General features: G+C 39.5%; 2 protein-coding genes across 5 annotated transcripts in view; one reads left to right on the top strand and one right to left on the bottom strand.

Moving 5' to 3' along the window:
• Positions 1–9,411, top strand: part of LOC117475454 (protein 4.1-like) — a 96,319-nt gene extending 86,908 nt beyond the window's left edge. For 3 of the 4 annotated variants that reach the window (XR_004555169.1, XR_004555170.1, XR_004555171.1), the window contains 6 exons: positions 2,022–2,081; positions 3,428–3,523; positions 3,927–4,007; positions 4,122–4,238; positions 4,324–4,402; positions 5,524–9,411. Coding sequence is in view for 1 of the 4 variants with exons in the window: in XM_034121670.1 (XP_033977561.1) it covers positions 2,022–2,081; positions 3,428–3,523; positions 3,927–4,007; positions 4,122–4,238; positions 5,524–5,529 (360 nt within the window). In the remaining 3 variants the exon portion in view is untranslated. The remainder of the gene's footprint in view (positions 1–2,021; positions 2,082–3,427; positions 3,524–3,926; positions 4,008–4,121; positions 4,239–4,323; positions 4,403–5,523) is intronic. The other variant, XM_034121670.1, reaches the window with a different exon arrangement.
• Positions 9,412–15,263: 5,852 nt separating this feature from the next.
• cntn4 (contactin 4) overlaps positions 15,264–17,751 on the bottom strand; it is a 159,350-nt gene continuing 156,862 nt past the window's right edge. Inside the window, exons 20-23 of the mRNA XM_034122023.1 lie at positions 16,845–17,031; positions 16,651–16,763; positions 16,401–16,569; positions 15,264–16,048 (exon numbers count right to left, since the gene is read on the bottom strand). Coding sequence (XP_033977914.1) covers positions 15,957–16,048; positions 16,401–16,569; positions 16,651–16,763; positions 16,845–17,031 — 561 coding nt within the window. The 3' untranslated portion in view covers positions 15,264–15,956. The remainder of the gene's footprint in view (positions 16,049–16,400; positions 16,570–16,650; positions 16,764–16,844; positions 17,032–17,751) is intronic.

The raw sequence follows: 17,751 nt of genomic DNA, 5'->3' as shown, positions 1-17,751 counted from the left end.
TTAGTTCAAATTAGCCCTTACTGAGACATCATTCAAATGCTGCTTTGATAAATAAATAAATATTATTCCAATAAAATATATATATAATATTCTAATTTACATAAGTAAGTGTATATTTTGATTCTAATTATTCTGTACTTTTACGAGTAAGAGTTTGAACGTCGGACTTTAACTTGCAATGAAGTATTTGTATACTATGGTTAAACTTTTATTTAGTAAAATATGTCAATATCTCTCCCACCGCACACTGAAGCTCACCCACAGACATGTTGTTTCCTGCTTGTGCTTCCATAGACAGGCATTGTGGCTTTTCACCACAGGTAGTCCTAATGACATTAATGACGGCTCCTCTGAACCCTGTCAGTGAGCCAGCATCATCAATAACACTTTGTCATGGCGGACATTTTGGCTCGTCATGGCAGTGAAAGCCCAGGTGAAACAAATGTCATTAAGGTGCGCTTGGTTTAGTGTCTCAGTGAGCCATGACAGTGAGCCAGCATCCACAGTAGACCTTTTCTCACACAGGTCACAGTAGGAAAACCAAAGATGTAGAATAGATATTGAAATTATTGATGGCTGAATTCTATTTGGCTGCTTTGATTTCAGGTATGCTTGCTCTCTGTTACTTTCACAGAGGCACTTGAAAGAAAAGAGACAATGTCTGCTGTGAAAAAATAACTGTTGTGCAGTCATTATTAAAGTGATTTAATACTTAATACATAATATGCTTGTGTGTAAACATGATATAATTGAGATTAGAGTAAAATCAAATCAGATAGTGCCATACTGAATACAGTCAGTTTTGTTGATGCTTCTGTTGATGCTTACTTTTCTCCCACAATGCAATGTAATCTTACTTGATAAATGTAATGTGTCTTTCTAAAGTTGAATCAAGCCCCCAGGAAGTGCGACAGACTTTTATGCAAAACGTTACAGTGGCCAAACGGTGGTACTACAACTTGTGTCTCAGTCCATGACTTCAATGGGTCCATAAATACTTTTTACCATTGACTGACATTGGGAAAGAGAGCAATGAGCGGATACTTTTTTTTACCGAATCAACTAAGCAGTACAAACACTTTTATAGCCCTTATTTAAATCATTAGGGTTTAAAAGTTGTAAAATGTGTTAAAAGACTAATTCAGAGTTATTTTGAAGTGTCCTTGGGCAAGATACTTAACCCCAAATTGCTGTTGTTGACACATCTATTATTGAAGTGTTTGTAAATCGCTCTCGATAAAAGCGGCAGCTATATGACCTGTAATGTATTGATGGCAAGACACTGTAACAAGTTCCCAAAACCAATCGCGGTGCCATTAATGAGCCTACCTCACCTCACCTGGAGGCTGAACACATCTCAGTTCTCGCACATCTTGAATACTTACCAGACCTTTCCTCCATTTAGCCTGTTTGGGATGCTCAGGATTAGTGTGCCCAACACTAATTCCAATTCCTGCCAATACCCAGTTACTTTGCACAGCCATTCACCACTCCACAGGCCATAATAAACAACCTGATGAACTCCATTTTGTAGCACTGCATGTGGTCACACCAGATGACTGACTTTTTGTGTTGTCTTCAGGCTAAGAAATTCATTTCTGTAGCCTGAGTCATATGAAATCCCAATCAATGTCTTCTGAGATTAAACTGCACATTTTAGATTAGCCTTTATTGTGAGCAGCCCAAGGCACACCTGTGTAATTATTACCCTTTTAATCAGCATCTTGATAAGCTGCTCTTGTCAGTAGATGGATCATCGTGGCAAATGAAACACTCTAAAGTAGAGAGTATCATGTCTTGTGTGTGCATAGAAACTCAACTAAAAATGGGAGCAAAAATAAAGTGTTCATATTTTCAGCGTGAAGTCATTGTGTCTGCCTTATCACTGATGTCTTTAATATTCTGATTGAATTAATGCTTCTTTGATCCCCTATTGTATTTCTTTAATGTCGCTTGACTTTCGTCATCTTAAGAATTTAATAAAGACTCTGCCCACACACGTCTGTTTCTCTCTCCTTCAGAACCACGGAGGCGTCAGCCCGAGGCAGGCTCCTGCTGCCCTGAAAGAAAATGGCTCGCCTGTAAGTATCTCACAGAAGAAATACATCAGTTTGTGTGTGTGTGTGTGTGTGTGTGTGTGTGTGTGTGTGTGTGTGTGTGTGTGTGTGTGTGTGTGTGTGTGTGTGTGTGTGTGTGTGTGTGTGTGTGTGTGTGTGTGTGTGTGTGTGTGTGTGTGTGTGTGTGTGTGTGTGTGTGTGTGTGTGTGTGTGTGTGTGTGTGTGTGGGTGTGTGTGTGTGTGTGTGTGTGTGTGTGTGTGTGTGTGTGTGTGTGTGTGTGTGTGTGTTGTGTGTGTGTGGTGTGTGTGTGTGTGTGTGTGTGTGTGTGTGTGTGTGGTGTGTGTGGTGTGTGTGTGTGTGTGTGAGCACAGCAGATAAATAAACGTTGTGCCATTGTGTTGCCGCTGTCTCCCTTTGTTACCTTGACCTTTACTTCATATCCTTCTGAACAATTGTAAAAATGTTATGTGTGTGTGTGTCAGCCAATTGTTCACAGGACGTTGCTATAATACTTATATTTGATGTCATCAAAATGTCTCAGTTTTATGAGACAGAAGATGTGGATGTCAATATTTGAGATGCATTTGTGCTACTACTAGTATTGGCAATAACAATGAATCCTCTGATTATATTTGATATTTGTTCGCTTTTATTACGGGGCAATAGCTGAAATTTAACAGAAAAGTATGTGCAGCAAACCTGTGTGTGGTGCCTTGAAGGTACAGCTACCATTATTTGAATTATTTTGATAAATGTTTAATAGTTAAGGTTACTTTTCATGTGAAGCATTTAGAAAATGCTTTTTTCAACCTCTCACATGGATATTTCCAACTTTTCCCGTTTTTTTATCATATTAAACTGAATATCTTTCGGTTTAGGTCTGATGAAACAAGACATTTAAAGAGGCCCTATTATGCTTTTGAGGTGTTCTCTTCCTGTGGTTTGTTATATCGGTATTGTCTGCAAAAGCTCAAATCCCCTCCTGAAACGCTTCCATTGGAATCCTTTGTTTACTATCAGAACATAGTGACATCATTCTCGCTCAACCACATTGTATGTGATAGGCTAAGGGGCGGGACATCTCTAAGCGGTTGACCAATCACAACAGAGCCGGCCAGCTAACCAATCAGAGCAGACTGGGCTCTGGTTTCAGACAGAGGGGGAAAAGAGGTGCTGCAGAACAGGCAGTATGAGAAAAATAAAGAGCTTTGTGAACATTAAAGCATGGAGACATGTCACAGTAGAGACACTAAATACTGATATACACCTGATCATGAGCATACTAGGGCCCCTTTAAAGTCATCATTATGTGTGTGTGTCTGCAGTGTGTTCCTCAACGTGTGTGTTGCCCCTCTAAAATACTCCACAGGTAAAAGTTGCGACCCAGGAGAGGGACTCTGTTGTTTCCCCGCTGACCATCACAGCTGAGAGCGTCACCACAGCAACCACAACTCAAGTTACCAAGGTAACACCTTATCTGTTCCCATGGTTACAGTTTAATGTCTGGAGCTTGGAGTTAGCCAACAACCAATCACAATCAAATGATCCCTTCATTACAATGTCAGCCTTTAAGGGCCATTTTAATGAATTCGTTTTTGTTTATTTCACACTATTGATCACTTGTTGTGGGAATAGATGACCAAATAACACTAAAATATGTAAATAATGATATATGTTTTTATTAAAAATTATGCATAAGAAAACAATCTATATGTTGTTACACAATTTAATGTAATGACATTGTATGAAAAAAAACGGTCTTTACTGAGACAAAGATACAAAATGATATATTATATGTTATTGAATGATAACCTTGATTAACCATGTCATCCATTTTTTAATTCTTTCTATCTGAATACTTTTGGCAGACTGTGAAAGGAGGTTACTCAGAGACAAGAATCGAGAAGAGGATAATAATCACAGGAGACGACGATGTGGACCAGCATCAGGTGAGGAGGAGTGTAACAGAGATAATGCACAATTGCACTGTGCCTAAAGTCATAAGGCAAATGAAGCTATAATGTGAGGTTTCTGACCCCTGTGTGGATGCTTCGTGTCCCCAGGCCCTCGCCATGGCCATCCAGGAGGCCAAGCAGCAGCACCCTGACATGCTGGTGACAAAAGCTGTGGTTATCAGGGAAACAGAGTCTCCTACTGAGGAGATGCAGCAGCACTCAGAGGTGTGTGACCCCTACAGTGTTCACAGTCTGGTCATGTGATCAGAGTGCAGGTTACTAGATTACTACGCTTTGTTTGCCTGGTTAGATTGCTGAATGGGTTTACTGGACATAGGCCCTCGGACCAGAGGGGACAGAGGGACCCTCGCCCAGAACCTCTGCTTTATGTGGGTGCTAACATTTCATGTAAGAATGTGAATGAAGTGATTACCTTAGGCAGCAAAACAACTACAAAGAGAAGCAAGATAATTACAAAGAGACATAAAAGCCTATGAGGAGACACCATATTCTTACAGATATTCAAAAGATGTACAAATAGGAATAAAACAGTGACAAAGAGACACAAACAAAGACATGTGAATGACCACAAAGACACAAAACACGTACAAGCCGATACAAATACATTAAAAAGAGGACACAAAATGAACACAGAGACACCAAAGAAGTACAAAGGGTACAAAGAGACTACAAATACCCACAAAACAACTACAAGGAGAAATAAAATGACCACAAAACGATAAGAAGGAGAATCATAACTTGTACAAGGAAAGGAAGAGAATACAAAGGGTCTCAAAACAACTGCACCAATACAAAATGACTTAAAGTGGTACCGGAAAGAGAGGGTAGGGGGCTTGAAATACAACACAATAAATAAGTGAGATTCTGGGCCATTCACACTGGGTCATGCTTGGCACCACACAATGACACAGACATGCAAAAAGACCTTATAGAGACACAAAACGACTACAAAGAGAGGCAGAAGGAATACAAAGAGATGCAAACCATGTTCAAGGAGGCACAACGATACTTAAATAGATGCAACATGACCTTTATAGAGACACAAAACAACTGCCACAAGACACAAAATGGCTGCAATGATTCAAAATGGCTCGAAGTGACACAACAAAAAAGTTACTAAAAATACCACACACTTTTAATATAGTGTCTAATCTATGTAGGAGTAGTCAGTCAAAGTCAAAGTCAACTTTATTGTCAATCTTTCAGTGTGTGTGTACAGACAGAGAGATCGAAATACCGTTTCCCACAATCCCGAATACAAAAACAAATAATGTATGTATGCAAATATGTATAAACCTATATACACAATCAAATACACATTTATACATATGCACACATTAAGACCTAAATAAAAGCACAACAATCAATATATACAAAATAACAGTCACTTCAATATCTTTGAGAATGTGCATTGAAGATCCTTTCAACCTCTCATCTCCCTCCATGTTTGTGTGTGATGACTGATTTGATGTCGATGTCTCTGTTGCAGTCCTGATCGGCCATGAAGGCTCCTGAGACGGGGGGACAGGAGAGGGTCCTGTTTGTCCCCTGGCCCACCCCGCAGATACCAGGACCCTCCACCCCGTCTGTGTAAAAACACCAACACCAGAACAGTTCCTCCTCCACTCCTGTACCCTTTAGACGGACCAACTGTGACACCGCTTGTGACCCAACACGATCCTCCACCACTTTAGGGAACAGGAAGAATCCGCTATTGGATGGTTTACCACTTGGTTCATCAAGTCACGCCTGTTTTACTTCAGCTCTGTTGTCGACAAAAACCTTAGTTGCATTTGATGTCATCTTGATATTTGAATCAATGAGTTTTCAACCTCCAACCCAATTCACTCAAAAATGGCTTCTGTCACATATGAAAGGTATAACAGCATGGATAAGAGAATTGGATGCCAAAACAGACTGACTCGAGAACAGAAATACTCGGATCATCCATGGATCTTACAGCGATCTTCCGGCGTTCTTCCGCATTCCCCATTTTACAACTTCTAGGCCCTACTTATTTATATTGATTTATCGATAAGGGCTAATCAGTGTTTTTCCTGTTTTTATTTACTTACTTACTAAAATCCCAATGTAAGTCAATGAGGGCCAAAATGACATCACGGACTGACACGGAAATGTAGTACCACCGTTTGGCCACTAGGATATTTGCTTCCACGCCTGGTCGCTTCTTGTATTAGAGCAGAGGAGGGTTGTGGGAAATGATGGAGACAATGCTGGTGGTGGGGTGAGGCGGGGAGGGTGGTGTCAGGCGGCCTTTTTGCTCGACGTCGCCACCTCCTGGCTGTGACCTTCAGTATAATCAACTGCTGTCTTATTAGCTTTTTACATTTTTATCTATAGAGGATCTAATTTATGTCCAGTGTTTGCTTGTTTATGAAATATGTATAATATCAGATGACTATAATCTGCATGATTCAATAAAAAAAATAGCAGAGGGAATGAAAAAAATAAACCACAATGTCCACATTTGGAATCCATAGAAAGACAATGGGACTGAACTGTAAAAATCCCTTAATGGACACATGGAGAAGACGGACAGTTGTGTAACACTTCAGTGGACAGCTGGGACAAACACACATCACTGTCCTCGTCACATTCAACGTTCCCGCTTTCATTTTGACGTCTATTTGCCATCTACACTGAGAAATGCTGGTCACATGTTTTGGGCAAAGTTAGAGGATTTTTAAAGATATTTTAATATAAATAATGTTTTATCTACGTCCTAATTTGCTTTTACTGACTTCCATCTTGAAACAGAGACTGTAATGTTATTCTTGTGCTTTTGGACGTTTTAGTGTTGATGTGTGAGATATACGGAGGGGATTTAGGTGCCAGAAACCAGAACAAAACAGAGAAGTAGGACTTTTTATTCATTGACAATTAGCATTTTTAGAATCAACTTATTTGTTGAAATGTCGAGAAAAACTCGAAAAGTCAAACACAAACTTTGAAAAGTCAAAACAACTAATAAATCAAAGATTCTGGCGTTGAATACATTATTAAAATGTTGACTTTATTCTGGAATTGTAAAACTTCCTCCTCATTTCCCCCTTGGCCAGGCCCTCTTTATTTAAGAGCTTAATTAAAAGTTGTGTTTCACTGGAGAACCTACAAAGTTAATCACAGACCCAAAACTAGTAAAAATTGTGAAGTTGTGAATGAGAAATGCATTGAATTTGGTTGCTTATAATAGCAGCTTTTAAACACCAAAATAAATGTATGTCACAGTTGGATCCATTACAAATCCACACTGCCTAAAACGTTCAAAACCACAAGAATAACAAGGGTACTTTTTTTATGTTCAGTTGGATTAACTCTCTTTAAGTTATGGTGTATGAGTTGTAATGTATTTATAGGAGTGGTGAATGTGAGGCCTGTACTTGTTCTCCCTGTTCCCCCGACAGACAAAGCCAAGACTTCATAGTGTGACCTAAACGAAGCGCCGTCTAACCCCGTTGGCTGTCACACAACACATACCCTGGATGACCTTTAATAATATACTATGCATCACTTATCATACATAATAACCCCTGTGATGGAGCCTGACCCGCTTTAGCCGTCATTGTTAACTTTGTGCTACTGCTAACCGAAAGCCAGCGCTTGTGAGTTTTTGCAATAAGCAACCATTATTCCATCCTCTGTCCTCTTAAGGGAGAAAACTGTGAATGTGTAACCAAAACCTATAACGCAGAGTTTGTGATATTAAAAAGGAGCTTTTCCAACACTTGTGACCATGGCTTTGTCCCCCCTGTCGTCTAACCCTCCCAAATCCCCCGACCTCAAACTGTCGCCCTGCTGATGATGTGTCTGAGGAAATGAGATTCCCCAAAACTGGTTATTTGTGTATTCTATTTTGCTCTGTTTATTTTGTTTCTAGTCATATGACACTGGACTGTTGTGAAGGCATCTTTTTTACTGTAAACCTGTGATACTCAATTTAGCGAACCAAATCTGGCCCCTCATAGGATCCCCATCGACCAATTATGAATTCAGAAAATAGAGAAAGCGATTCACAGTTGTCATTTTATGATGCTTTTAATATACATTTGGAACAATAGTGCTCACATTTGCATCTAAATTGATTAAAATACTTTTTTTATTCATACAAAAAAGGATAAAAAAAGTTACCTTGCCCAGAAAAATATGTTAAATTCTTGTAAAATATTGAATTTATTTGTAATTTTGGCCTAGTGTCAACCCTGCTAAATTAATATTGTCAATTTTCAAATAAAGCATTTCAATGAAAGATGGGGCTATACCAACACAATTTATATTAAAACGACATTGTGTAATGATTTGAAAAATGTAATTATGTTACCTTTCATTATTTAATGTTAGGTTGTAAACAGCTTGAACACAACATGTAAAACCATTCCCAGCTAGAATGTATTAATAAACCTTGATGCTTTGATGGCAAAATGTATTTTGGTTGGTTATTACATGATGCATGTGCTATAATCATGAAAAGGAAGTGCATATCCCACCTTTTGTAAAAACAACTGCAATATAAGATCCAATATGTCCAAATGCAAGTAAGTGTATTACATATTGCATTCAAGCTGTTTATAACATAATGAAAGTTGCATTTTGTCTACCCATTATGTAATGTGGTGTAATTACACAATGTGTTATTTCAGGGCTTTTTTTTAATACATTTTTTTGTTTATGATCTAGCCCCTTGTGTCCTGTCATTTTACAAAAGTGGCCCCCGGGCGAGTTGAGTATCTTTGCTGATAAACAGATGGGTGTAGTTTTGTACTGATGGATGAAATGACTGCATCATGAGAAGCGCTGTGTGTGTTTGGTGAGGTGGTGAATTGAAGGATGGAGGGCCTGTATTCATGTATAAATATCCATACTTCTGTGTATAATCTGTAAAGTATGTAGAATCTAAGCAGGAGAAAGGAAGTGTTTTATAGGGGGAGATATGAGGCAGTCAGTGTAATCCCACTGCAGTAGATGTGACACATGAATGGGTGCCTTATGTTGGGAGTCGTGGTTATGGGGGGAGTTTTCAGCGCCGTTAATCAACACGACCTCCCCTCTCAGTCCAAGGTGTCTCGAAAGTGATTTACTGTCTTGTAAAAGAATGTGACATTGAGCGTAGAGACGAAATAAGTGTCTTGTTAAGCGAGATGAAAACATTTATTGGCCCCATTAGAAAACCAGCATAGTTCAGGTAATTTATTTTCTCCATGAAGAGCATCAAACTACTCCTACCGCTAGTTAGCCTCCACCTTCAATTCTCCACTGCCTTTTGCTCTACATTCCCCTAGTGCTTGGTGGTGTGTACTTGCTGTATTTGCATTCAGTCTAAATGGAAAACATACATGCATAAATAAATGTCTCAGTATGATTCAAACAATGTCTCTGACTCTGGAAAAAAGGGAGAGGGATTTTATCCATAATGAATGTTACTACTACACGTTAATAATTGATCACATGCAATAAAGGGTTGTCATATTTTTAATATGGGATCAATGTATAGTATTATTATGTAGTAAATCAAAAGGATTATTACATTATTTTGCACTGCCATCTTGTGGCCAGAATCAGCAAGTACATCTGTGGTGCAGATTTAAAAACAATATATTTGTTTGGTGTTAGTGCCATCTAGTGTTCTGCTTTATGTTTATCAACATATAAATGGACTCCATGTGTTCATACATTTTAGCATTGATATGTCATTAAATGGACTGAATTGACTTCTGTTGCTTAAAGTAGCATCTTACAGACAACAAGGTCACTTGATTAGTCATGATGAGGTTACTAACCCTTTTAGTACAGCGGATAAGCACAACAATTGTGCATTTTATGAGAAAAGCATGACATTTCTAACATAGTTAGTGCATACCATAAGGTTTATTTTCAGATGTGGAGGGAAGTCAGATTTGACCTGTGAGGACCGTGAGAGGTCAAATCCAAGATGACCGCCAGTCTCTCGGGTCAAATGTTCAAACACGCTTAATTTTGGAACCAAACATTGTAGAAAACCATTTAAGGTGTCATATCCAACTAAATTAGGGATGCCCAATCATTTGGTGATACTTTTGAGATCGCCGGAATTCAAGAAAATGAATTTAGGTGAAGATAAAGGTAGAAATTGATCAAAAATAAGCTGTCAATCAGTTGAAATTTGCAAAATGTGTGTGTGTGTGTGTGTGTGTGTGTGTGTGTGTGTGTGTGTGTGTGTGTGTGTGTGTGTGTGTGTGTGTGTGTGTGTGTGTGTGTGTGTGTGTGTGTGTGTGTGTGTGTGTGTGTGTGTGTGTGTGTGTGTGTGTGTGTGATGTGGTATAGTATATTCCAGTGGATTTATGGTCACCCAGCGCTAGCATTAATACAGAGACTGGAGGAATATGGCTTTACTTGGCACAGTCTGCATGCTGAAGAAAACATTTGTTTTTGTCTTCAAATACATACGTACATGATTGTGACGAGCATAATATTTGTTCCCCGCCCAACTCTCTAAGTCTAAGTGCTTGAACTCCGTGACAGGAGGATGAAGTATGTCTAAATGGATGGAACTATCAACAAAGCAACGACAGCGATTTATTCTCCAATGTCATATTTAATAGAAAAATAATGATGCACCACTTATTGGAGAAAGAAGAATGGGGAACAGAAAGGTTTAGAAAGGGACAACATGCTGAAAGAATGTAAAGCAAAGAGGGAGATGGAAAACAGTTCCATGTAGAGCACAAACAGCTCTCTTAACCCTCGCTGTTAACAAAGGGCTGCACTCAACTAAAAGGTTCACCGCAGTCCCTTTCCACTTACAGAGAGTTGGGGTTCGATTCCCTGCCTGTCCACCTATAAAGCGCCCAAGGTAGCGCAGCTTTTTTTCTGTTCTTTAGTGGCTCACATGGACACTTAGAGGTCATGCAAAGAAAGGGTTATGTATAGCAGGACATAATATTGGAATTATTACTTTTAAAATATATATTATGCACACCATTTATTTGTCGTGGTGGCAATAAACGGTTATAAAGGGATGAACAGGGACTATACTATAAGGTGAACTAAATTCAAGCTCAAGCAAATGTGCAAGGAGCCTTCCTTTTATGTAGAAAATCAATTAACTTAAATATCTCTGATAATAAACTTAATTTGGATCCCTTGTAGTCATCCTCTTAAGATCTACAACCCATACATAACAGCAGAGACATGATAAATGTCCACACTGATGCTACACTAATCCTGTACCGAAGCCCTTTTTAATTTGTGGTTGTACGGGATATTTTCAACCTGAAATAACTTAAAATCATGAGAGAGTAAACAACAACAAAAATGCAAAATATTCCAATATTTCGCATTAAAAAATTACAGTAGCGATTTTGCAACAATTGCAACATTAGCTAAATAAAACGTTTGAAAATAGATAGGTGCTTGCTAATTCTTAAAATATGAATTTGACATAATTTCCTGTTTTGCTAAGGTTGCTTTTTACTGAAATACTTCAACAAAAATTAAATACAATACATAACTGCGCCATCTGCCACACACACACCACACCACACACACACACACACACACACACACACACACACACACACACACACACGCACGCACGCGCGCGCACACACACACACGCATGCACACACACACACAGACACACACACACACACACACACACACACACACACACACACACACACACACACACACACACACACACACACACACACTTTGCAAATTTCAACTGATTGACAGCTTAAATTTGGTCAATTTCTACCTTTATCTTCACCTAAATGCATTTTCTTGAATTCTGGCGATCTCAAAAGTATCACCAAATGATTGGGCATCCCTAATTTAGTTGGATATGACACCTTAAATGTTTTTCTACAATGTTTGGTTCCAAAATTAAGCGTGTTTGAACATTTGACCCGAGAGACTGGCGGCCATCTTGGATTTGACCTCTCACGGTCCTCACAGGTCAAATCTGACTTCCCTCCACATCTGAAAATAAACCTTATGGTATGCACTAACTATGTTAGAAATGTCATGCTTTTCTCATAAAATGCACAATTGTTATAATATGAGAGCTTATCCTCTGTACTATTTTAGAAACAGTTGTATAACGTGTTCTGTGGCTCTGGGGCCATCCCTGATGATGTCATAATGAAACATACAAGGTTATCTGGGGTGGAGAGTAGGCCTACATAATTTTTAAAGAATGCCTGTGGGATGTAGAGTTTGGAAGATGTGGCCCTTTACAATGAAGTGTGTTGTAAAGAGATGTTGCATTATAAGAAGTGAATAATGCATTGTTTGTGGATATCGTTTTTCCCATATTAGGGACCATAAGGTGGGATATCTAGGACTCTGTGGCTTGAATTCTGAAATGTGCCAAACTGAGTCATCTTTAGTCTTTAATAAATGCGAGCTGTATCCACACCCGTCAAGGCGAGACACTTCAGGCTAAAACATATAGGCCTACAGGGTGTCCGTGGGGTCTTAAAAAGTATTAAAAGTTGATAAATCAATTTAGCGAAAATTAAGGCTATTAAAAAGTATTAAACGGCATTTTCCAAGGTATTACATTTTGTAGCTTGTTTTCAATAAGTATATAAATTGTCCAAAGAGGTTGTATTCTCAAGTCTGCCTGAATGTAATCATTGCGTAGGTGTGTAGTGTGATTCTGTGTAGTTTATTTATGGCATCCCGTTGGATTTGACGTCATCTGAACAGGACATCGCACGCTCACTGCTTGATAGCGCGCGAAGGTCCGTTTACGCCGGTTACATCGTTATGGGGAAATGCAAGTTTGCGTCCAAATGGTTGGAAGATAAGGAGGAAGGACAATCAATACTGTATATAGTAAATGTGAGGTAAAGTGTGTCGCCAATGTAACCGGTTAAAACTCAAAGTGGCGATGAGGTCTTAAAATGTATGGAAAGGGTCTTAAAAAAGGTCTTAAAGGAATTCAATTTGACTTCAGGATTCCTGCATATACCCTGATATATTATTTATACATAGTATAACGATATACTTTATATAGTTTTATCCTTTACCCCTGTAGTGTGTTACCTAACCAGTAATCAACATATTTTATGAATCAAATAATATTCTGAAGAACAATACTCCTATATGTCAACTCTCTCACACAGCTCATATGTATTGACTGACGGACCACCAGACATTGACATTGTTCTAGAAATCAATAATCTTTATTAACACAGTATAAACAACAAACAGCAACAGAGGAAGCCCTCATGTAGAGCGTACAGTAAATGGGCAGAAGACCCAGTACACCTCAGAGGGGCCGACTGAGACAGAAGCATAGACATAAGGGCTGATCATGGGTCAGATTTCATGGTACACATACAATATACACAAACCTATCTGATGCGTGAACCTTTGCACGTTCCTAAAGCCATTCAGTCGGTTTGCAGGTAGACAGAAGAGAGGGGACAAAGTACAGTCATGCTGCGCGACAGTTAGCTACAGTATGAAACAGAGTTATTACATAAAAACCAAGTAAATCATCTCTTTAGAAAGGTTCTTTTATATAAATGATTTGAAGTGTACAAAACAGTATATTACACGTTTCTCGATGCATGAGCAAGACCCAGTAGCCTACAGCACACTTCCCTTCAAAGTACAAACTACTTAACTGGATTACAAGCTACATACAGACTGCTTTGCGCCTCTGTAGCACAGCAGTCCCACATGGCATCAGGACACTACGGGAAAAAGGAAAAAGATCAGCAGCATTGTCTTTTAAACAAGGACACACACCTATAAAAATGCACCAGGCCTCATATATTGCCAATATCCCATGCGAAACAGCAGAATGCCATTCGAACTAACCTTGGTATCCTCAGCATTGCACAAAGGATGCTGGCCCCTCCCCCTCGATCCCAATCACATACATTATCTATCAACCCCAGCAGCATGTAAACATCACCGCGGCTGCTTCTATGTTCCTAATGTTTCTGATATACATATGATAAGTTAAGGCTCTTTAAGGACCTGAGGATTTTGAACATATGATGAGGCACACAGAAGGCAAATTATATCTCTAGACACAGGGCGAATCGCAAGAATGAGGAGCATGAGACAGCCACGAGGGTCTGGTCACCAGTGGAGTACAACGGCCAACGTAAAGGAGCCCAGTGGAGACGCTCTCCAAAACAGCACGGCGCTATTTCTGGTTACAAGGTCAATAACTCAATCACATGGATGGCTTTAAGGAACCCATTGACTTTACATTCTTGGTCACCTTTAACCAGAGGACTGGTACCAAAACTTGATAAAAGCGATAGCATCCATCCATTTTTAGAACAAGGTTGTTGTTTTTGTTTTTATAATTACGCTGATGGAGTCATTGTGGTCATTCGATCTGTCCATGAAGCAATCCCTTTTGAGTGCGCTTATAATATAATTTACAGTTTAGATAGAAATAATAAGAGGCGTAAGCAATCTTCGGCTAGCAAAAAATCAAGTGGGTATGTTGGGTTCATTCCTATATGTTTTGATGGTCCTATACTCCCAGGTTCCCAAGTTTTCAAAGGGTCTTATTTTTTCCGAGAGCACTAGGATCCCATGCACCTACATTTTTTTAAAGAACATTTGTAACCTATCTTTACTATAGATACCAAACTATGTGTGTGCCATAAGAAACAACCCAAATATCAATGTGTAAAGTCTTATGTGCAACTTTGAAGGTGTAAAAGGGTAAAAGACTAAGCTGTAGGTGGGTTATTTCAACATTTTGACCTGGAAAAGAGCATTTAACATTTATTTAGGAAAATAACATTATTGTTTTTTAAACCCTAACCCTTCATGCATGTATGTATTAGTGTACGTTTTTCAAGTGTATTTCCCTACAACACATTTTCTCAACCCTAACCCTACAGATTTATCCCTGTGATGCTCCTAAGCGAGAAGACATTTGGAAAAAATCAAAAAGGGGATTTTGATTGAAGAACACAACTTTTTGATAACTGTTTGATGCTACATGCCTCATGTTAGCCCCATCTTTTGCAGTGTAGGCATACTTCAGTTTGCCAGGAAGGACAGAGGAATAATTATGACCACAAATAACTCAACACAAACGTAAGTATTGCATTACGACAGAAATGATCCAGTTGTCTATTGTTCAGTTAGAATGATCTAATGTAGGATAACGTTTTTCTTTAGGGATTCATGATATATATATATAAATATATATATAAAGAATCTTAAAAAAAACTTAAGCTGGCTAACATCATCATGTTTGCTAACGCTAACACTTTCCCAATGGTAAAGCATTAGCATGTGCTGTAGAGACGGATGATTTGTCCTCTCTTCCTCTACAGTGTTTGGTAAGATGACCATGAATGACCCAAGTCAATACAGTCCTTGGAGTGAACAATTTTGAAATATTGCAGAAACAGAAAACACAGAGATGTAACAGACAACAGTTAAGAGTTAATTCACTTGAAGAAAAGAAACGTCTCCAATCTACAAGTATTGTCTTATTTGAGAAGAAGGTGCGCTGTCAAATCACATTCTTAGCCTCCAGACTGGAACATTTGATGATGTTATTTGCCATGCACTTTATTGTTTTCGCCCCAGTAAGCCCAGACTGACTTCAAATTGATTAAGGACAAACACAAATCTATAAAAGCTCAACATGTCATACAAAAAGATGCATATAAGACATTTTTCTCTTTATTTTTGTTTTTTTCTTATGAAAGCTGCTTTGGTAACAACATAGTCACGACATCGCTCAATCTCCGTTACTCAGGTGCTGAAGGGGACTCCTTCCCTGTCATCTGAATGGCGTATTTTTTTTATTTCTCCCTTTTGCCTCTAAAATCGAAATGAATGGATCTAGTTACACCAGAGTGGGCTGTGTTTGCGTTCCGCCGAAGAGATGTCTCCACATCAGATGCACCGTCTGCTGGGAGCTGTTTGTCATAAAGATGTCCGCGCTGTGAAAGACAGTGCTATTGTACTCAGGGCTGATAGAGTGGAGACCTTGGATGCTGAGCCGACAGCGTTGGGGCCTGAAAAGGTATTGAAAAGAACGAGGCTGTTAGTCTGACACAATTTATTTGGCATTTCATTCCTTTAATCGGCAGCCTATCCACCCTGCATTAGTCATTACGAGCCGAAAAGCAGCGGAAAGAAACATTAAAAGTATTCTAAATAAATTGCTCAACCTTTCATGCAATGCTTGCTGTATGGTGTCACGTAGAGGCCATAATTACACACATGTCTCACATGTAGCACATTACTTTCGCCACACTTTCTGTTCTTTTCGGAGATGATGATAGCTAATGTGTTCTGGCCAGATAGCAGCAGGGGAGTATATTATGATGCTCAGCCACTAGGGAGGCACTAACTAGCTTCACTGACCTGGTATCCTTGGGATGGTGATCTGCCTGCTACTGCTGCCTTCCCCTCCCTCTCCAAAGGGCTTTATCTGGATGATATAATCCTCATCGGTGGGCAGGGCGAGCTCCACAGAGGTGGTGTTGGTTTCCATGACGTGGGGGCGGCTGTGTCTGTTCTTCTTGTACAGCACCTGACAACGAGCGGGGTCAAGAGTCAGGCACAGATGCAACAAACACAATTTTCTGATAAAACCAATAGACTGTGAGCTTACTTTGTAACCAGTGACCTCTGACTCATTCTCGAGGGCTTTGACTCGCTCCCAGTTCAATATAATCTTAGAGTTTGATGTGTTCCAACTCACTTTACCTGGTGGCTGACTAGGCGCTGAAAGCAGAAAAAACACATTATCTACCTTGATGAAAAGCTGAACAATGGCAGAAGGTTATAATTAGATCTGATACTTACGTGGTTTTTTGGTGGTAGCGTTGACCGTGGGGCTGGGAGGCCCTGTTCCAGCAGTGTTATACGCCCTCACTGAGATGTAATACGTGGTGCTGCTTTTTACCCCGCGGATAATGGTAGACGTTTGGTTTCCTACAGTCCTTAGCACACTAGTCGTGTCTTCCCTTTCACTTCTAGTCCAGTACCTCAGCTGAGAAGCAACAGGGCAGAACGGCAGACGTGAACACAGGCAGAAACAAAACAGACACCTTAAAAGCTTTCTGTTACACCCTGTCAATGAAGTGAAACTGGAAACAGGAATATGTGAAGTCAATTGGACGGGAGATGGGAAACCTTTCTGAAAACAGGCTTTAGGAGCATGTCACATCGTGTGCCTTTTGCTCACCGCGAGCTACAAGCCTCAGTTGTGCTCATCAGACATGTGTCATGCTTTGTGGTAAAAGAGTGAGGTCGTATATCCAAACGAGGGGTAAAAAAAAGAGAGGCAAAAACAAAGAATGAGAAGCAAAAAAACCTCGAAAACCCCCTGCCATCAACTTCCACTGATAACAGAGTTCCTTCGTCACCCCGCTTGTCAGGGCTGAAATAGCTGGCACGCTTGGCAGCACAAATATAATTTGTCTTTTCTCACAGGAACGGTTTGCTCAGGCCTTGCTCCTCCGTTGACTTTGAGTGGTCAACAATTCATAATTCTGGCACTATATTCAATCCGTTGGATGAAAACAGAAGCTTTGTTCATGTCTTGGATTTCAATAATGAGCTGAATTAAAATGACAAGAACTAACTGAGCGCAAAGCCAGTGTCTGAAACTGCTTTGTTGTGTGGATTAGAAAGCTAAACGTTCTATCCCTTAGAGTATTGCATCAGTACGCTAATCAGGGTGGTTACAGTACTTAGGTAAACAACAAGA

The sequence above is a fragment of the Trematomus bernacchii genome, unplaced genomic scaffold (assembly GCF_902827165.1).
Source record: "Trematomus bernacchii unplaced genomic scaffold, fTreBer1.1, whole genome shotgun sequence".
NCBI classification, from domain to species: domain Eukaryota; kingdom Metazoa; phylum Chordata; class Actinopteri; order Perciformes; family Nototheniidae; genus Trematomus; species Trematomus bernacchii.
Note: the sequence above shows the minus strand (reverse complement) of the source record. Positions and strands in the feature narration are given on the sequence as shown.